Source organism: Scyliorhinus canicula, chromosome 9 (genome assembly GCF_902713615.1).
Source record: "Scyliorhinus canicula chromosome 9, sScyCan1.1, whole genome shotgun sequence".
In the NCBI taxonomy this organism is placed as follows: domain Eukaryota; kingdom Metazoa; phylum Chordata; class Chondrichthyes; order Carcharhiniformes; family Scyliorhinidae; genus Scyliorhinus; species Scyliorhinus canicula.
Genome location: NC_052154.1, coordinates 133,760,939 through 133,782,948, shown reverse-complemented (window position 1 = coordinate 133,782,948; position 22,010 = coordinate 133,760,939). Strand labels below are relative to the sequence as shown.

Genomic DNA, 22,010 nt, shown 5'->3' with positions numbered 1-22,010 from the left:
TTGCAGCATTATGGGGAAAGGCCTGGATGTGGGACTAATTTTATAATTCAATGAATTGCAGACTCCCTATTGCTGCTTCAGGTGCAATGAATTAACTCAACATAGGCCAGCGACTTTCTGAGTACGTGTGCTGTTTTTACCCAGGTATACATTAATAACAACTTCAAAAAGAAGATTTAACTGTTCGCTAAGGCAGTTGCGATATTCAGACAAAATAATTCCACTGTGAAGTTCACAGTCAGGGACCCTATCATCACTCCATCTGTGGAGTATCAGGGAAAGTCAGATGAGTTTCACTCAAACAGAGAACTATTGGCATCTTGTAAGCGCACCTTACCTATTGAACCTCTGGCATGCATTACATGCCATCCTCCCTCACATGGGCTGTATCATGGTATGGTACGCAACTACAGACGTGCTCCCAGGTCTCATGTTTCCTGGGTGATCCTACATCAAGAATGTTGTCAGGCAATTTAACCTTGGGGTGCATTGCAAGCAAACTCAATCCTGTTTTCACCTTTCATTCACATTAAGTGCACATACACTTTCCAACAATGCCTCTGAAGAATGATCAGGAAATTCTTGCTTATTTTGTCTGTCTTCAGTCTAGGGTGCTGAGATCAATTGTGGTGATAAATTAAGTCAGCACATAATAAGGTTTGGGTTGGATTCATTCAGCTCTTTGTAACTTTTTGTCATATTAAGCCATTGGGGCAGTTTACAATTGCTTTTTCAACTCCCTCACCCTTTTGTGCACTGCATCACAGGATTATTCAACCAAACATCACTGATCACTACATGTAATACTGCACCATAAATTTGACTTCAAACCACATAACAAAAGGGTTCTAGGTCAATGTCCAGCACTACATGCTGAGTAGTCCATTCTTTTCCCTATTTTATTCATTTCCAGAATATGAGCCTTGCTAACAATGGTACACTTTGCAGGCACAGAGAACCAGTGGTGGAGCAAATGAATATTTATGGCAGGTTGAGGTGCCTGTTAAACGAGCTCCTGGACAGTGTCAAGTTTCTTGCGAGTTGGAGCTGCACCCATCTAAGAAAGTGGAGAGTATTCCGTCACACTCCGGACTTCTTCTTTGTAGATGGTACGAAGACTTTGGAGAGTCAGCTGGAAAGTTACTCGGCACACAATTCTCAGTATCTGATTTGCTCTTGTAACCACTGGTTGGTCCAGTTAAGTTTCTGGTTAACAGTAACTCCCAGGATACTGATGATGGTGATCCGGTGATAGTAATGCCACTGAATGTCAAGGGGAAGTGGTTAGACTTTCTCTTGTTGGAGATGGTCATTGCCTAGCCTTTGGTCTAAAGTTGAATGTTATCCAGGTCTTACTGCAGGCGGGTTTGACATTGAGTATGGTGTATTGTCCCCCACAAATGAACAACAGTCTAATTCTAGGTCTGCGTAAAGAATGGTCACTTGACAAGCACCATTCCAACTGTGACCCACAAAAAGTCAGCACTTTCCACAGCAGAGGAACACAAATTGGAGAAAATGGTATACGGTCCTGGTTGTTTGCAATTGATTCTGAATTAACATTGATTATTAGCATTATTGTAGCACTAATATGAATTGCAGACCAGTTAGGTAGTACTTATCAGAGTTAATATATTACACCGACCAAAAGAGTCAAGTTTTGTTTAGGTTATTAACATTGTAGGATCTTCAGCAGGGTTTTGGAGATGGCATTCTATAACAGCATTCTCTCAGCTCCAGGGACCCGGGTTCAATTCCGGCCTCGGGTGACTGTCTGCGTGGAATTTGCACTTTCTCCCCCTGTTTGCGTGAATTCCTCCAGGTGCTCCGGTTTCCTCCCACAGTCCAAAGATGTGTGGTTTAGGTGGATTGGCCACGTAAAATTGCCCCTTAGTGTCCAAAAGGTTAGGTGGGGTTACTGGGGATAGGGTGGAAGCGTGGGTTTAAGTAGGATGCTCTTTCCGGGGACCGGTGCGGATTCAATGGGCTGAATGGCCTCCTTCTGCACTCTAAATTCTATGATTGATTAATAATGCTGTCAATTTATGGGTGTTTGAATGAATCATTTATTAAACTGTATTACTGAATTTACCATGATTAGTATGAGTACAGTATTTGGAAATTACAATTTCAGTTTTGGGTAAACCACAATCAGTAGCCCATGTAATTATTCCGAATCGCAATTTTTTCAAAAAAACTTGTTTCTGTATGAGTGACTCAGAAGAATTATACTTCACTATTTTGCCCTTAGCAATTTAGTAATTCAGATGTAGACCTCGCCTTTAGTATTCTGAGCCTAGGAACTGCCTATGTAGTGTTCCCTTCAGAAGCAGTGGCCCACATATAATCTGACCGATAGTAACTTCGGATCCCTGAACTCCAGTAACCTTGGTCATCTGCCACGGAACTGTGCTTTCTTCCGTACCTTGTCTTGAATAAACATTTTTTGTTAAAACGAAAGAGAGGGGGGGGGGGGGGGGACAAGTGCAAGATAATCTGCGCCGCAAAACAAAAAAATGAAATTCTGAAACAGGGAAAATACTTTGTCAATTGCGAAAATGACTATCATAGAATAGAATCATACTATCGATGAATATTACAATGATGAACTGGCAGGTCACAAATGAACAGTAAAAGAGCACGGGAAACGCAGAACTGGATCATTGGAATGCCTTCTGACTTTATATTCAGGCAGCATCTCGCTGAGGCAACGGAAGCGGACAATCGATCTAATGTTTGTTTAAAGGTGATCTGCTTACCGTGGCATCCTCTCCGGCAGAATGACTGATAACCCGTATCCCTCCAGGGTGCTTTAAGGCCCAGTTAGTCACGTTATATACTTTCCTATCAATCACAAGCCACTTGTCCGTCTTGCCATTGTGCTTCTGGATCTCTTCCCAGGTGTAAAGGGCTAACATTTTCTCATACTCCCCTTCTTCTTCTCCCTTCTCTCCTCCTTTCCCCATTCTGTCCTCTCTGCCTCTCCTTGCCTTCTCACGGTTCCTCTCTCCCTCTACCTGCCCTCTTTGCTTTAGCAGTTCATCTTATATTTCCAGCCCGCCCAGCAACATCCTACAAGAATTAACCATTAATGCGATGCTGTAACCTAGGAGATCAGCAGAGATTTTGCACCAATCAACTGACTGTGCCACAGCCCTCGTCTGCAGGCATTGGTTCAATTTTGATCTTTCGAACCGGTTAGGGGGCTGATCCTTCCCACCAAAGCTTTCATATCAAACCTCACTTCATTGAGGTTGCAGCCCAAAAAAAAATCGTCTCGGTGGATTTTTGAGTTTTGCTGGGCTTGACACAGTGCCAACCTTTCCCAGCCAGCCACTGCTCCTGCTGTTTGACTCACAGCGCCGAATCCAGACTCTCGGGAATACTACTCCAGCTCCAAGGCGCTGCCGGAACCGACCAATACTCCCCGACCGGCATCCTTGCCCTGCCTATCCACCTCCCTCACATTGGAGCTGAGAAACGCCTCCCCGCCTGCACTATTCTCCATTGTTCAATGTGAACCTAGCTCCTGCTGGGGCTCAGTAACACCTCCTAAGCAGCTTGCTGCAGGACACAATACTGAAGGGTTGTTGGTCAAATTCCTCTTGAACTTGTTGATATTTTTGCGAGTGAGTACAGTTTTAAAGGAAATAGGGTTCATTTAGTATTTTATTTCCCCCCCCCCCCCCCCAAAATATACATTATTTATAAAATTTGTATAAGTACATTACAAGACATTTCAACTTTAAAATTACCATAAAACTCGACTTGTCTCCACACAGTGTGCCCCACTCCTAGCTGTCTCTATACAATTGTAATTCTTTTGATATTTTCAACATGCATTCCTGGGGGCAAGACAGTTCAAATTGAAAAATTACAAAAAGTGCAATAGATTCCAACTTTCCTTCATACAGCATGATTCTCTCTGAGGTGCCTCTATGCAATTTTAATACCTTTTAATTCATATTCAGTGTTAGTTATACAGCACAAGGTAGTTCCACAAATTTTCCAGCCCCTTAAAAATACTCTGGTGGAAAAGCCTTAAACAGCCACCCCCCCCCCCCCCACCCCCCCCCCCCCCCCCGAACTTCTGAGGTGGCTGCCCCAATCTTTAGTGGGTCACTCAGCACAAAGGTCCTTGGAATGTGCCAGTCTGCAACACACTGTCAGGGACAACCCTGTACACTGGAAGACAAGCAAGTTCTGGCCAGACCAAAGAGCGTCTTTCCGAGTTGATGATTGTCTTGATGCGCATCCCTGGGAACAGTCTGTAGAGCACAGAGCCCAGCATCAGAGAGCTGCTGAGGATGGACCTCAACAAAAAACACTGCACCCTTTTCCAGACCTGCTTTGCTCATTCTAGCAGGAGGTGAACGACAAAACATTACCATGTTGGCAGTGTAAAACACAACAGTGCGCTTAATGAGAAACAATGGCTTGCCTTTATATAACTCTATCTCTCAACATTCCACATGCAGTGCATTACTTTGAAGTACAATGATTGCTTTCATGCAGGTCTTCAAGTAACATTCCACAAAAGGAAAATACAAGGTTGTTTTTGATGCTGAGGACAAAATGTTTCTTGATTTAATGACTGCTTTAAAGTCTCAACCGCAGGATGTCACATTAGAGATGCAGCATTTCTTTTTCATCGGCCTTGGGCGACGCTGGTTGGACCAGAATGTTTTCATTGCCCATACCTGATTACCCTTCTTGAAACTCTACAGACGTTATGGTGTAGGTACAGCCACAGAGCTGTTAGGGAGGGAGTTCCAGGATTTTGACCCAGGTCAGTGAGATAACGATGATATAATTTTGAGTCAGGATGATGTGAGGCTTGGAGAGAACTAAAAACTGGTGAGTTCTCATGCATCTGCTGCTCTTGTCTGTCTAGAAGATGGAGGTCATGATTTGGAAGGTGCTGCCAAAGAAGGCTTGGTGCATTTCTGTCATGTATCTTGTAGATGGTACACTTTTCCACTGTGCTTTGGTGGTGGAGAAGGTGAATATTGAAGATGGTGGATGGGGTGCCAATGAAGTGGCCTACTTTGTCCTGGACGATGTCCAGCCTCTTGAGTGTTGTTAGAGCTGCACTCATCCAGGCATGTGGAGAGTATTCCATCACACTCCTGACTTATGTCTTGTGGATGATAGACAGGCTTTGCAGGGCCAGAAGGTAAGTTACTTGCCACAGGATTCCTAACCTCTGATCAATGGTAACCCCCAGAATGCTGATAGTAGGGGATTCAGCGACGGCAATGCTATTAAATGTCAATGGGTGATGGTTTGATTCTCTCTTGTTGGAGATGGTCTTTGCTTGGCATTTGTATGGTGCACATGTTACTCAACACTTGTCAACCCAAGCCTGAATATTTTCCAGATCTTGTTGCATTGGCACATGGACTGCTTCATTATCTGAGGAGCCGCAAATAGTGCTGAACATTGTGCAATCATCTGCGAGTATCCCCATTTCTGACCTTATTATGGAAGCGGGGTCATTGATGAAACAGCCGAAGGTGGTTGGGCCTAGGACACTATCCTGAGGAACTCCTACAGTAATGTCCTTGAATTATGATGATTGACCTCCAACAACCACAACCATCTTCCTTTGTGCTGGGTATAACTCTAACCAGTGGCGAGTTTTCCTCCTGATTCTCATTGACTCCAGTTTTGCTAGGTTCCTTGATGCCATACTCAGTCAAATGCTGCCTTGATGTCAAGGGCAGTCACTCTCACATCACCTTGTAAGCTCAGCTTGTTTTCCATGTTTGGCCTAAGGTTGTATTGAGGTCAAGAGCTGAGTGGCCCTGGTGAAACCCAAACTGAGCATTGGTGAGCAGGTTATTGCTGAGTAAGTGCTGCTTGATAGCACTGTTGATAGCCCTTTCCATCACTTTACTAATGATCAAGAGTAGATTGATGGGGCAGTAATTAACTGGGTTGAAGTTGTCCTGCTTTTTGTGTACAGGTTGTATTTTTCACATTGTTGTGTAGATATCAGTGCTGTAGATGTACTGGAACAGCTTGGCTAAGGACGCAGCTAATTCTGGAGCCTGAGTCTTCAGTACTATTGCTGAAATGTTGTCAGGCCCATAGCCTTCAGCCATTTCTTGATATCATGTGGAGTGAATCAAATTGGCTGAAGACTGGCATCTGTGATCCTAGGGACCTCCAAAGGAGGCCGAGTTGGATCATCCACTTGGCACTTCTGGCTGAAGGTTTTTGTAAATGCTTCAGCCTTATCTTTCGCATTGATGTGCTGGGCTCCTCCATCATTGAGAATGGGGATATTTGTGGAGCCTCCTCCTCCAGTAAGGTGTTTAATTGTCCACCACCATTCACAATTGGATGTGCAGGACTGCAGAGCTTAGATCTGATCCGTTGGTTGTGGAATCGCTTAGCTCTGCCTATCACATGCTGCTTCTGCTGTTTGGCATGCACTAGACCTGTGTTGTAAATTCACTAGGCCGCCACCTTCATTTTAGGTATGCCTGATGCTGCTCCCAGCATGCCCTCCTGCACTCTTCATTGAACCTGGGTCGATCTTACGTTTTGATGTTAATGGTAGAGTGGGGGATATGCCAGGCACAGGTTGTGGTTGAGTACAACTCTGCTCCTGCTAATGGCACACAGTGCCTTATTGATGCACTTTCTTGAGTCGCTAGACGTGTTAGAAGTCTATCCCATTTAGCACAGTGGTTGTGCCACAATATGATGGACGGTATCCTCAATGTAAAGATGGGGCTTTGTCTCCATAAGGACTGCTATAACTCCTACCAATACTGTCATGGACACTTGCATCTGCGCCCAGTAGACTGGTAAGGACAAGGTCACCAACCCCTTTGTACAGCACTGCCATTTCAGCTTAGAAGGCTACCCATTCAACTGGTAACTAAGCAAATGAAGCATCATTAGTGCATTGAAACAGTTATATTTGTTGATTAATAATATCCAGGAGTTCTGTTTATGTAAAGAGTGGGAAGGAAAATCTCAGTTGTACAAAATGTTGAAAATATCAAATTATAAACTTGCCAGAAACGTAACAGAACATGAAGCTTGATGGAAGCTTGAAGAACAGAACCTTATTAGTCAAATTACAGCCAAACACATTAAACGCTGTGTTCCTTTGCAAAACACAGGGCAGCACTGTAGCATAGTGGTTAGCACTTTGGCTTCACAGCGCCAGGGTCCAAGGTTCAATTTCCGGTTTGGGTCACTGTCTGTGTGGAATCTGCACGTTCTCCCCGTGTCTGCGTGGGTTTCCTCCGAATTCTCCGGTTTCCTCCCACAGGTCCCGAAAGATGTGCTATTAGGTAATTTGGACATTCTAAATTCTCCCTCCGTGTACCCGAACAGACGCCAGAATGTGGCGACAAGGGGATTTTCACAGTAACTTCATTGCAGTGGTAATATAAGCGTACTTGTGACAATAATAAAAAGATTATTAGAGAAACCAAAATACTGCAGATGCTGGAAATGTGCAGCAAAAGGAAATACTCGAGGCACACCAACTTGCTTGCAGGCAGGGAGGGTCTGTAAAGTTCTCCGGATAGCTATCCCACCATTTCCTTCCTGCCCCCTGACCTGCTCATAACTTTAAGGTGGGGGAGGTGGGGAGGCCTAGGGCAGCCCACCTGCCGTCACACCAATTTATAGTCACTTCCCATACCAGTTTGATATGGGGGGTTGGCATTGTTGTTTTTTTAGGGGGGGGAATTGTTCTGCTGACAGGGGAGGGTCTGGCGTTGGGAGACAAATTGGAGGTCGACGGCCGTGGGCGCCCGAGGCTGGCCTAAGAAGGGTGATGGTTGATTGGCAGGGAGGGGGAGGGGGGGGGGGGGGGGGGGGGCTGACCAGGCTGATCACATGGAATGTGAGAAGGCTGAAAGGGCCGGTCAAGAGAGCTCGCGTATTCACGCATTTGAAGATGTTAAAGGCGGACGTGGCAGTGTTGCAGGAGACACACCTGAGGGTAGTGGATCAGACTAGGCTGAGGAAGGGATGGGTCGGGCAGGTATTTCATTCGGGGACAGGTATGTGAGGTGTGTAGGTGGGCCTGCAAACCATGGCCACATGTTTTGGGCATGCCAGAAGGTTAGGGGTTACTGGCAGGGATTTGCGGATGTCATGTCCACGGTACTAAAATCGAGGGTGGCGCCAAGTCCAGAGGTGCCGATTTTTGAAGTGTCGGAAGACCTGGGAGTTCAGGGGGCGAGAGAGGCTGACATTTTGGCCTTTGCCTCCTTCGTAGCCCGAAGACGGATATTGCTAGCGTGGATGGACTCGAAGCCCCCAAAAATCAGGGGTATGGGTTAGCGAAATGGCTGGGTTTCCTAAACTTGTGAAAATTAAGTTCGCCCTGAGAGAATCAACGTTAGGGTTTGTTCGGAGGTTACAGCCATTTATTGACTTCTTTGGAGAAAACTAAACGGTCAGCAGATTCAATAAGGGGGAGTGGGGGGGGGGGGGGGGGGGGGAGTTAGGCTATTTTTTGCCTAAATTAGGCAGGAACAGTGGGAGATGGAGGGATGTATTACGCACTGAACTATGTTTACATTTGTATTTGTATCTTTTATTGTTATAAAACCTTAAACGCCTCAATAAAATGTTTTTTTTTAAATAGTCACTCCCCACCATGACCTCACATTCAAAATGAAAAAATAAGAAATGAAAATCACTTATTGTCACAAGTAGGCTTCAAATGAAGTTACTGTGAAAAGCCCTTAGTCGCCACATTCCGGTGCCTGTTCGGGGAGGCTGGCACGGGAATTGAACCGTGCTGCTGGCCTGCTTGGTCTGCTTTAAAAGCCAGCGATTTATCACTGTGCTAAACCAACCCTGTGCTAAACCAACTAAACATTTGAGGCCAGCAGCAGTGCTTCAGCAACAGAGAGGAAGCCCGGCAGATTATCCAGCCAGATCAGGGGTGGGCAAACTTTTCCGTGCAAGGGCCACATTCAGAAATTCACAATTCACAAAGGGCCGCATAGTATATTAAGTAAAATAATTACTTCACCCGGTTATGATTCTGGGCGCCTCATATAGAACATAGAACAGTACAGCACAGAACAGGCCCTTCAGCCCTCGGCGTTGTGCCGAGCAATGATCACCCTACTCAAGTCAACATATCCACCATATACCAGTAAGTAACCCAACAGCCCCCCCCCCCCATTAACCTTAAAAAAAATTAAAAAAAAAAAAAAAAATTTTTAGAAAATTTTTTTTTTTTTTTTTTAATGACTTGGTGGGCCGCAGAAATACCTTTGGCGGGCCGCATGCGGCCCACGGGCCGTAGTTTGCCCACCCCTGAGCCAGATCCTAAGATGGCACATGGGCACCTCCATTATGGAACACCTTTTGAGATTGAGGACCCCCTCCCCTAACTACCACCCCCAACCCTCCAAATTCTGGTTTCCATGGGTGCTATCTCCCTGTCTTCCTCTCAAATCACCAACCCTTCCCTCCAGGCCTCCCCTCCCCTCTTTGCCATCTGAACTAGACCTTCACTGGGAGCCTGTGGAGCGCTTGTTGTCTCAACAGTGGCACCTCTGGAATTAAATTGTGTACAATTCTGGTCACAACACTAACAGTAGGATGCAGAGGCTTTGGAGAGATTACAGAAGAGGTTTACCAGGACGTTATCTGGTGTAGAGGGTATTAGCTTTGAGGAGAGGTTGGATAAACTCGGTTTGTTCTCACTGAAAAGACGGAGGTCGAGGGGGGACCTGATAGAAGCCTAGAAAATTCTAAGTGGCATGGACAGAGTGGATTGTCAGTAGCTTTTTCCCAGGGTGGAAATGTCAATTACTAGGGGACATAGGTTTAAGGTGCGAGGGACAAAGTTTAAAGGAGATGTACAAGGAACGTTTTTTACACAGAGGGTGGTGAGTGCCTGCAACTCGCTGACGGGGGAGGTGGTGGAAGCAGGTACGATGGCGACGTTTAAGAGGCATCTTGACAAATACATGAATAGGATGAGAATAGAAAGATATGGACCCGAAAGTACAGAAGGTTTTAATTTAGACGGGCATCATGATCGTGCAGGCTTGGAGGGCTGAAGGGCCTGTTCCTGTGCTGTACTGTTCTTTGTACGTGGCTACTGGCAAATAGATTGGCCTGCAGATCTCACCCTAAATGAGTGCTGGAAGGCCTGTCTCCATTCAATGTCAAATGGCTGCAGAGCAACCCTGATCAGCAGGAATGTGTTTCCCATCAACCTCTCCAGTACAGAGCGAGAAACCCACCATTGTAAAAATTCTGTCCAGCATGTCAGGCAGCATCTGTGGAGAGAGAAACAAAGTCATCGTTTCAGGTCAGTTACCAGTTCTAACAATGGCTGAGCTGCGTCTTTACTCTTTAAGCTCACCTTTACCCCTTAAAACCGTTGGTTAACATAAATGTATCAGTCTCAAATCTCAAATGAATAATTGATCTAGCAACAGTTGCCAGCTGCTGAAGAGAGTTACAAACTTCCACCACCCTTTATTTGCAGAAGTTTTCACCCCTGAAACATATGGCTTTAATTTTTAGATTATGCTCCCTTGTCCCAGCCCCTCTAACAAGAATAAATAATTTCCTGGTGTCTAAATTTAATATTTTGAAAACATTGATCAGATTGCCCCAAGTACTCTTAATTCCAGGAAATACAACTCTAGTGTGTGTAACCATGCCTTGCAATTTAACCCTAGGATTCCTGGCAGCGGCTGGTTTAGCTCACCAGGCTAAATCGCTGGCTTTTAAAGCAGACCAAGCAGGCCAGCAGCACAGTTCGATTCCCGTACCAGCCTCCCCGGACAGGCGCCGGAATGTGGCGACTAGGGGCTTTTCACAGTAACTTCATTAAAGCCTACTCGTGACAATAAGCGATTTTCATTTAATTTCATTTCATTCTAGTAAATATATTCGCCACTCCCTGCAAGGTTAATGCATCCTTCCAACAGTGTGGTCCCCAGACCTGCTGATAATATCCCAGGTGTGGTTTAACCAGGGCTTTATATAGCTGAAGTATGATCTCTACCGCCTTGAATTCTAGTTTTCTAGATGGAAGGCCCAGCTTTCCATTAGCCCTATTTGATTATTTTCTGTATCTGTTCATGACATTCTCATGACCTATATATCTGAACCTGGAAATTTCTCGTTGGACCTTCACTGTTTCTAACTTTTCACCATTTAGAAAGTATCTTGTTCTGTCCTTTTTAAGTCTAAAGTGAACGGCCTGACAGTTGCCCTCACTGAACTCCATTTACTACAGTTTTATCCATTTAGTTAATCCATCAGTAACTCTTTTTAACTTTATGCTTCTGTAAGAACATTAAAAACTTCCTGTGCCCAGACCCCTTATGATTTTGATCACTTCGATCAAATATCCCCTGCACTCTCTTGTCTCTAATAAGAACAATCCAAGCTTCAAATATCTGTCCATGTAACTGAAGTCCCTCAGTGGTTAGCACTGTTACCTCATAGCACCAGGGACTTGGGTTCGATTCCGCCCTCGGGTAACTGTGTGGAGTTAGCACTTTCTCCCCATGTCTGCATGGGTTTTCTCCGGGTGCTCCAGTTTCCTCCCACAGTCCAAAGATATGTAGTTTAGGTGGATTGGCTATGCTATATTGGTCCGAGGTGGAGTTACAGGGATAGAATGGGGTTTGGACCGAGGTAGTGCGCTCTTTCAGAGGGTCGATTTAGCCCCGATGGGCCGAAATGGCCCCATTCTGCACTGTAGGGATTCTATGATTCAATGATCACTGAAACTATTCTTGTAAATCTTTTACTCACCCTCTCTAATGTCTTTGCATTTTTCCAAAAGAGCAGTGATCAGAATTGGGCACAATGGGGGACCATGTGATGCGGGCAGGGGAATAGCAGCTTTTCCACAGGCTCTAGCGCTACTCTTTTTTAATCCTTCTTTTATCCTGTTTGCACAGCACATGCTTGCCTAATATAGGAGCTAGTAGTATGTTCCCAGAAGATCTTTGGGTGAGTGTTGGAGAAGAAATGCTGAGGAATTGTAAGAAGTCTAGCGATAAATGGTCAGATGCAATGGCGGTGGAGACTGGAACCGCCTTCTCAATGTGGCGACTGTTATAACCCCCATGAGGACCATGGGGAAACTATTGCCGATCTCACAATGGGAATGGTGGAGTACGAGCTTCCCAGGTAGAGGGCAGAGGTCACCTAGCTGGAGCTCATTAAGACTACGCATGAAAACCCCAGCCCAAGCAGGGCCTGGTGTGATTGGTTCTCCCAGCAAGGACAGGATTGGGAGAGAGTTACTGCCATGGGCAGAATATTGTACATAGTCTAATAAATCGTTGTTCCACTACCGCTGGCTTCAAGTTACTAAAGCAACCTCAAGCAGGCTGTTGACCTGCAACTTTCTGATACGCTGCAAATGATGGCTGTGAGCATTATAAACAATATCAGAGCACTTGATGACAAACTCGACTTGTTGACATAGAATCTAAGTGCCCATGTGAATACTAATAAAAGACTCGACAAAATGGAGAAAAATAATCCTGAATGTCAAAAATGTACCTACCGTCACAGCCGCTGAAGTCAGATCGACCTTCTTGAAAGTGAACCCTCGGAAAGCAACATGTCATGACAGAGTCCCTGGTCGTACATTCAGATCCTACATGGACCAACTGGCGGGTGTGTTCATGGACATCTTCAACCTCTTCCTCCACCGTTCTTGGATTCCCACCTGCTTCAAGAAGACCACCATCATCATACCAGTGCCAAAGAAGAACCAGGCCAAATGCCTCAATGACTTCACCCGAAGTCTATGTCTATGTATTTACACTGTGTATTTATCGTATGTCCTATGTATCCTGTCTTTGAGGCCGAGATACAATCAATGTCCCAGGCCCATAATCATTCGCTTTTATAACTTCACAGATCACCAGAATGTTCTGGAAGTGGTGGGGCTTGACGGAGTCTGGCTCCATGTGGAGGTGAGGATCTCCTTTCTCCACAACTTCTTCACAGTGACACAGCTGAAGTGTAGAGGTTTTAATGAAGTTAGAAAACAGCTCAAGGCAGCTGGAGTGAATCATGCTCTGCTTTATACTGCGACTCTGAGGATGATGTGTGATGACTGTGTTAAGTCTTTTGATAATCTTTTTAAAAAAAATATATGTTTATTAAGCCAGATCAAATAAAGGCACAACAAGATAAAAAAAATAACCAACAGGTAACAAACAGGAGGACACGGCATAACTCAATAACTAGCCAACAACCGAACCCACCCTCTCTACCATACCCCCACCCACTCTGCCTCCACTTTTTCTTGTTGACCCTAAACCCCCCCCCCCCCCCCCCCCCCTCCCCTCCCCTGCTGACTGAACTGTCCTGGAAGAAGTCAATGAATGGTTTCCATCTCCGGGCGACAATGAGGTAGCTCACCCATACCCCCAGGTCCGGGGGCTCCGGGTCCCTCCACCCCAACAGGATCCATCTCCGGGCTACCAGAGAGACAAAGGCCAGAACGTTGGCCTCTCTCACCCCCTGGGCTTCCTGGTCTTCCGACACTCCAAACACTGCCAATTCTGGACTTGGGACCACCTTCACCCCCAGTACCTCCAACATCATGCCAGCGAACCCCCGCCAAAATCCCTACAACTTAGGGCAGGCCCAAAACATGTGGAGATAGTTCGCAGGCTCGCCCGCTCACCACACACACCTATCCTCCCCCTCAAAGAACGTACTCAATCTGGCCACCATGATATGCGCCCTATGGACTACCTTAAATTGAATGAGACTCAGCCTGGTGCACAAAGAGGACCCATTCACCCTCCTCAAAGCTTACTCCATAACCCAGCCTCCAGCACTCCCCCCAGCTCCTCCTCCCACCTTCGCTTAACTACTGCTATTGGGGTGCCCTCCCAGTCCATTAATTCCTTATATCTCTGACACCTTCCCCTCTCCAACCCCTACTCTCGACAGCACCTTATCCTGAAGCCCCGGGGGCAGTAGATCAGGAAACGACAGCACCTGCTTTCCCATGTAGTTCCGCACCTGTACGTATCGGAACCCATTTCCACTGGGAAACTCACACTGCTCCACCAGTCCCTCCAAACCCGGGAAGCTGCCCTCCATGAACAAATCTCTAAACTGTTTAATCCCAGCCTGCCGCCAACCCTGAAACCCCCCTAACCAGTTCCCCTGGAGCAAACCTGTGATTCCCAAGAATTGTGGCCCAAACCAGGGCCCCTCAAGCCTTAAGTGCTGTCGCCACTGTCCCCACACCGTCAGGGCCACCAGTACTACTGGACTTGTGGAGTATCTGGCTGGCAAGAAGGGCAGAAGCACCGTCAGCAAAGCTCCAAAACTAGTACCCTTACATGAAGCAGCCTCCATCTGCTCCCAAACCGATCCCTTCCCCACTACCCACTTCCTTACCATGGCTATATTTGCCGCCCAATAATAATTAATTAAATTTGGCAAGGCCAACACGCCCACCCTGATGAATTGTCAATTACGGTGAGACGAGTGTAGAGAGTAATCGAGGCTTTATTAAGCAGAGTTGTGTAGCCTCCTGCAGCTGCTGCTAAAATGGCTGCAGCTCGGTGAGCACACACATTTATACTCCGCCTACTGGGCGGAGCCAGCAGGCAGGGATCTACCCCCGTACCTGTAGTACAGGAGCCTTACTGTATTACATATGTGATATATACAAACAGTGGTGACTACCACATTCACCCCCTGTTAAAAAAGAATCCAGCGGGGGTGGTGGAAAACTAGTTACATGTACACGAGCATTTTTAAAGTGTACATATTTGGGGAAAGTTCACAAATTTAGCCGGTCGGGTGCCTTGATCCTCTGTCGTGAGCACCGCAGGCGCCGGCTCAGTCGTCGGTGACTCCGGGAGCGTGTAGGTCTCATCTTCATCACCGGGTGGAACCAATGGGAGGATGGATCGTCCTGGAGCGGGGGCTGTGGTGAGGTGCACTGGGGGGAGGGAGGGTGGCGCCAGGGCAGTTGGGGGGGGGGAACCAGCTGGTGCCAGGTCCCTGAGGGAGACTGTGTCTTGGCGGCCGTCGGGGTATGCCACATAGGCATATTGCGGGTTTGCATGGAGTAGCTGTACCCCCTCGACCAACGGGTCAACCTTGTGGAGCCGCATGTGCTTGCGGAGGAGAACGAGTCTTGGAGCTGCCAGCCACGTTGGGAGCGAAACCCCGAAGGGGGGTTTCGTTAGTCGCAGTGCAAAGCAGCGATCAGATGAAGTGGAGGGCGTCGGGGAGGACCTCCTGCCAGCGAGAGACCGGGAGATTTTTAGACCATAGGGCCAGTAGGACGGCCTTCCAGACCGTCCCGTTCTCCCTCTCCACCTTCCCGTTTCCCTGGGGGTGTAGCTGGTCGTCCTGCTCGAGGCAATGCCCCTGCTGAGCAGGAACTGACACAGCTCATCACTCATAAAGTAGGATCCCCAGTCGCTGTGGATGTAAGCGGGGAAACCGAACACGGCGAAGATGATGTTGAGGGCTTTGATGACTGTGGCAGACGTCATATCGGGGCATGGGATGGTGAAGGGGAATCTGGAGTATTCGTCGACCGCGTTAAGGAAGTACGTGTTTTGGTCAGTGGAGGGGTGGGGCCCTTTGAAATCCATGCTGAGGCGTTCAAAGGGACGGGAGGCCTTCACCAGGTGCACTCAATCTGGCCGGTAGAAGTGCGGTTTGCACTCCGCGCAGACCTGGCAGTCTTTGATGACCGCCCTGACTTCCGCAATGGAGTAGGGTAGGCTGCGGGCCTTTATGAAGTGGAAGAACCGGGTGACCCCTGGGTGACAGAGACCATCATGTCGGGCCCGGAGTCGGTCTACTTGTGCGCTGGCACATGTACCTCGGGATCGGGCATCGGGGGGCTCGTTGAGCTTACCGGGGCGATACAAAATCTTGTAATTGTAGGTGGAGAGCTCGATCTTTCACCTCAAGATTTTATAATTTTTGATCTTGCCCTGCTGTGTATTATTGAACATGAAGGCAACCGACCGTTGGTCAGTGAGGAGAGTGAATCTCCTGCCAGCCAGGTAATGCCTCCAATGCAGCACAGCTTCTACGATGGCTTGGGCCTCCTTTTCGACAGAGGAGTGCCAAATGTCGGAGGCATGGAGGGTGCGTGAAAAGAATGCCACTGGTCTGCCGGCCTGGTTGAGGGTGGCGGCCAGAGCGACGTCTGATGCATCGCTCTCGACTTGAAAGAGGAGGGTCTCGCCGACCGTGTGCATCGCGACCTTGGCAATGTCGGCCTTGATACAGTTGAAGGCCTGGTGAGCCTCAGCCGTCAGGGGGAAAGTGGTGGAGTGAATGAGTGGGCGGGTCTTGTCCGCATGGTTCGGGACCCACTGGACATAGTATGAGAAGAACCCCATGCATCGTTTGAGGGCCTTGGGGCAGTGGGGGAGGGGGAGTTCCATGAGGGGGCGCATGCTGTCGGGGTTGGGCCCTAGAACTCCATTTTGCACCACATAGCCGAGGATGGCTAATGGGTTGGTGCTGAACACGCACTTCTCCTTGTTATGCTTAAGGTTCAGGAATTTGGCGGTGTGGAGGAATTTAGAAAGGTTAGCGTCGTGGTCCTGCTGGTTGGGGCTGCAGATGGTGACGTTATCCAGGTACGGGAAGGTGGCCCGTAGTCCGTACCGATCAACCATCCGGTCCATCACCCGTTGGAAGACCGAGACCCCATTAGTGACGCCGAAGGGAACCGTAAGGAAGTGGTAAAGGCGGCCGTCTGCTTCGAACGCAGTGTATGGGCAGTCCACCTTGCGGATGGGGAGCTGGTGGTAGGCTGATTTCAGATCCACTGTCAAGAAGACCCAGTACTGTGCAATCTGATTGACCATATCAGATATGCATAGGAGGGGGTATGGGTCGAGCTGCGTGTACCGATTGATGGTCTGACTGTAGTCCACGACCATCCTGTGTTTCTCCACAGTCTTTACAACTACTACTTGGGCTCTCCAGGGGCTGTTGCTGGCCTCGATGATGCCTTCCCGCAGTAGCCGCTGGACCTTAGACCTGATGAAGGTCCTGTCCTGGGCACTGTACCGTCTGGTCCTGGTGGCGACGGGTTTGCAATCCGGGGTGAGGTTTGCAAACAGGGAAGGTGGGTTGACCTTAAGGGTTGTGAGGCCGCATACAGTAAGAGGTGGTAGGGGCCTGCCGAATTTCAGAGTTGGACTTTTGAGGTTGCACTGGAAGTCCAGGCTGAGTAGCGAGACAGCGCAGAGGTTGGGGAGGATGTAGAGCCAGACGTTGCTGGACTCTATGCCCTGGATGGTGAGGGTGGCATGCAATACCCCAGGGTCTCCACTGAGTGGGACCCAGAGGCTAGGGAGATTTGTTGGGTAATGGGGTGTACCGTGAGGGAGCAACGCCTTACTGTATCGGGGCTGATGAAGCTTTCCGTGCTCCCGGAGTCAAGTAGGCAGGATGTCTTGTGCCCATCGACCTTTACTGTCATCGACGCGGTTGTAAGGTTGTGCGGCCGGGACTGATCGAGCGTGATGGAGGCGAGCTGCGGCTGGTGTTGATAGGTCCCGGGCTAGTTGGCGGCGGTTGCAGGCGATGAGCGGCCCGATGAGGTGCCTGACGAGCATGGGTCCAGAGGTGAGGAAGATGGTGGCGCCCACGGGACGCGCATGGCGGGCAGCTTTAAAGATGGCGGCGCCCACGGGCGGCATGAGGTCTGATGGGGGGAAGATGGCAGCGCCCACGGGCCGCACGAGGTCTGATGGGGGGAAGATGGCAGCGCCCACGGGCCGCACGTGGGTTGCGGGGATGAAAATGGCGGCATCCACGGTCGCAAGTCGGGGGTGCAGGAACAATGGGACTGGTTACAGCGGTGATCGGCTGGGCCTGGCACACCGCAGCGAAATGTGCTTTCTTCCCGCAGGCCTTGCAGATTGCGCTCCGCGCCGGGCAGCGCTGCCGACGGTGCTTTGTCTGCCCTCAGAAATAGCACTTGGGCTCCCCGGGGTTGGCTGGCTGCCGCGCGGCGCAGGCTTGGGGTTGAACGATGGGGCGGTCACTGGTGGGGTCCACGATGTCCAGGAGGGGGGTGCTGTGTGGTTGGGGGTGTACGCTTGTACATTACGGGAGGCTACCATTAGTGATGTCGCCAGTTTCTTGGTCGCCGCAAGGTCGAGGGTAGCCCCTTCTAAGAGGCGTGGCGGATGTACGCCGACCCTATGCCCGTAATGAAAGCCTCCCTGATTAGGAGTTTGGAATGTTCAATGGCCGAAACTGCCTGGCAATTGCAGTCCCTTGCCAGGGCTTGCAGGGCACACCAGAAATCTTCCAATGACTCACCGGGGAGTTGTTGTCGGGTGGACAGGAGGTGTCTGGCTTAGAGTTTGTTGGTCGGCCAAGTGTAGCTCTCTTTCAGAAGCGCATAGCCTCAGTGTAGGTGGGTGCGTCCCGGATAAGGGGAAAGATATTGGAGCTCAGCCGTGCATACAGAATCCTGAGTTTCTGCGCTTCTAAGGGTTGTTCCGTCACAGATCCGATGTATGCTTCAAAGCAAGCTAGCCAGTGGGCGAAGACCGACGTGGCATTGTCTGCTTGATGGTGCAGCTGCAGGCAATCCGGCTTGATGCGGAGGTCCATCGCTGTAAAATCTCTGCTTAATAAATTGATGCACTATCAATTACGACGAGACGAGAGTAGAGAGTTATCGAGGCTTTATTAAGCAGAGCTTTGTAGCCTCCTACAGCTGCTGCCGAAATGGCTGCAGCTCGGTGAGCACACACATTTATACTCCACCTACTGGGCGGAGCCAGCAGGCAGGGATCTACCCCCGAACCTGTAGTACAGGAGCCTTACCGTATTACTTCTCATATACGTGATATATACAAACAGTGGTGACTACCACACCCCCCCCCCCCCCACCGCCTCCCCCCCCCCCCCCACTCCCTCACTCCAGCAACGTCTTCTTTACCCGAGGGGCCATCCACGCCCACACAAATCCCAATATCAATGAGTTAACCTTCTTGTAAAAGGCCTTGGGAATAAAGATTGGGAGGTTCTGGAATGCAAACAAAAACCTCAGGACCACAGACATCTTTATGAGCCGCAGCCGACCTGCCAATGTTTAATTTGTACCCTGAAAACCGCTCAAATTTCAACAAAATATTCATGGTACACCCTATGCTTTTCAGCTAATCCGATATATACAACAGCAGGTTGTCCGCATACAGGGACATTCTATGCTCCACTCTGCCCCGCCCCCCACAATCCCTTTTCCAACCCCTAGACGCTCTAAGCGCCATCGCCAGTGGCTCTATCGTTAAGGAGAAAAGCAACGGGGAGAGCGGGTATCCTGCCTTGTCCCCCCGAACTAACAAGATTTGTTCCGACTCTTATCACTTGCGCACAGTACAGCAATTGAATCCAATCTACAAACCCCTGCCCAAACCCTAACCGGCCCAGTACCTTCCACAAATACTCCTACTCTACCCAATCAAAGGCCTTCTCTGCGTCCATCGCGACCGCCACATTTCGTCCCACGGGGGCATCATTATGATATTTGGCAGGTGCCTGATGTTGGCCAACATATGCCTCCTTTTTACGAATCCTGTCTGGTTTCCTCCCCCCCCCCCCCCCCCCCATCATCTCCGGCACACAATCCTCAATGCGCAAGGCCAGAATCTTAGACAGCAATTTGGCATCCACATTCAACAACGATATTGGACGGTACGAACCACACTGCTCCGGGTCCTGGTTTTTCTTTAGGATCAGCGATATTGAGGCCTATGTGAACATAGTGGGGAGCTCACCCTTCTCCATCGCCTCATTAAATGCCCTCACCAGCAAGGGCCCCAGGTCACCCAAAAACCTTTTCTAAAACTCTACTGGAAAACCGTCCAGACCCGGGGCCTTCCCTGCCTGCATCGCCCCCATACCCTCCAGCACCTTCACCAATCCAATGGGTGCTCCCAGAGCCTCTACCAGACTCTCCTCCAACCTGGGGAATTCCAGGCCATCCGAAAAATTCCACATTCCATTCCCCTCAGTCGGGGGCTCCGATTCTAAAGCCTCCTATAGAACTCCTCAAACACTCCATTCATCCCCACCGGATCCAATACCACACCACCCTTGTCGTCCTTCCCCTGTTAATCTCCCTCGCCACCTCCTGCTTCCTGAGCTGGTTGGCCAGCATCCTGCTCTCCTTCTCCCCGTACTCATTCACTGCCCTACCCATGGACACCAACCCAAACTCCATCTGGCGCTTCTGTTTTTCCTTCAACAATCCCAACTCTGGGGCCTTAGAGTACCTTCTGTCCACCCGCATAATCTTGCCTACCAACCTTGACATCTTTGCCCGCTCCTCCTTCTCCCTATGGGCCCGAATTGATATGAACTCCCACCTGACTACTGCCTTGAATGCCTCTCAAAGTGTGGCGGCAGAGACCTCACCTGTATCGTTTACCTCCACATACCCTATGATGGCTGCCCTCACCCGCTCACACAACACGTCCTCTGCTAGCAACCCCACATCCAACCTCTACTGCAGTTGAGTAGTACCATCGATCCACTCGCAAGTCCATCCAATGCGGCGCGTGGTCTGAGACCACAATTGCCAAACAACTCGAGTCCACCACCTCCGCCAGCAACAACTTACCCACCACAAAAAAAATCAATCTGCGCATATACTGGATGCGCATTGGAGAAGTATGAAAACTCCTTCACCCTTGGCCTCCCAAACCTCCATTGGTTCTCTCCCCCATCCGCTCCATAAACCCCTTCAGCTCTTTCGCCACCACCGACACCCTCCCCATCTCGAACACGACTGGTCCATCCCCGAGTCAATGGCCGTGTTAAAGTTCCCCCCCATTATCAGCTGGTTGTGAATCCAAGTCTGGGATCTTCCCCAATATTAGCCTCATAAACTCCACATCGTCCCAATTTGGGCATTAACATTAACTAAGACCACTGGCATCCCCTCCAATTTCCTGCTTACCATTACAAATCTCCCCCCCTGCCCCCGAATCCATTGCGATACTCCCCACCTCAAACGCCACCCGCTTATTGAACAGCACCGCCACTCCACACGTCTTCATATCCAACCCCGAATGGAAAACATGCCCTACCCACCCTTTCCTTAGCCTTGGCCATTGTAAATACTGTAGAAGGTGAGGACTTAGACTGACAATCTGCAGCTCTTTGAAATTTGGACTTTCTCCCTGTTTCATTGTTTTTTGTCTGGCTCTATATTGTCATATAACCTGTTTATTGTGAGGTGTTAACATTTGAGATAAGAATTTACTGATAAGAATTTCAGGAACTTGTATTTGTGGCATTTTGCCCGTGCCGAGATTGAGCCTGGGGATGTCCTGCCTTTATTAGGTGGGGTGTGGGGGATTCGATGACCCTCTTATACATGAGTTGGGGCATGGGGGTGATCCAGGGGTCATGTTGGGGCATATCAAGATCGTAATGGAGCCCTATTAAAGTTAAAGTGAGCCTTGGCCTTCTTCGCTTCATTTGCAACGAGCATAATAATCTTTATTGTCACAAGTAGGCTTACATTAACACTGCAATGAAGTTACTGTGAAAGTCCCCTCGTCGCCACATTCTGGCGCCTGTTCGGGTACAGAGAGGGAGAATTCAGAATGTCCAATTCACCTAACAAATACGTCTTTCGGGACTTGTGGGAGGAAACCGGAGCACCCGGAGGAAATCCACGCAGACAAGGGGAGAACGTGCAAACGCCACACAGACAGTGACCCAATCCAGAAATCAAGCCCGGGTCCCTGGCGCTATGAAACAACAGTGCTAACCACTGTGCTACCATGCCACAGGAGGGAAGTAGCAGTTTTTCAACAAAAATGTTCCCTTCAAGGTGGAGATTTGTGTGAAGGACAAGGGGCGGGATAGATATGTGATTATTAAGGGGCTGGTACATGGAGAACATGTCTCAATAATGAATGTGTATGGCCCTCCAAATCACTCTCTGGAGTTTGTTACTGAAGTCTTGATGTAGTGCGTGGTGTTGGCTTCAT

General features: G+C 48.8%; 1 protein-coding gene across 1 annotated transcript in view; it reads right to left on the bottom strand.

The window, feature by feature from the left end:
- The window catches only part of LOC119971718 (acyl-CoA 6-desaturase-like), an 85,813-nt gene extending 82,469 nt beyond the window's left edge, over nucleotides 1-3,344 (bottom strand). Inside the window, exon 1 of the mRNA XM_038807658.1 lies at nucleotides 2,760-3,344. Coding sequence (XP_038663586.1) covers nucleotides 2,760-2,966 — 207 coding nt within the window. The 5' untranslated portion in view covers nucleotides 2,967-3,344. The remainder of the gene's footprint in view (nucleotides 1-2,759) is intronic.
- Nucleotides 3,345-22,010: the final 18,666 nt, after the last annotated feature.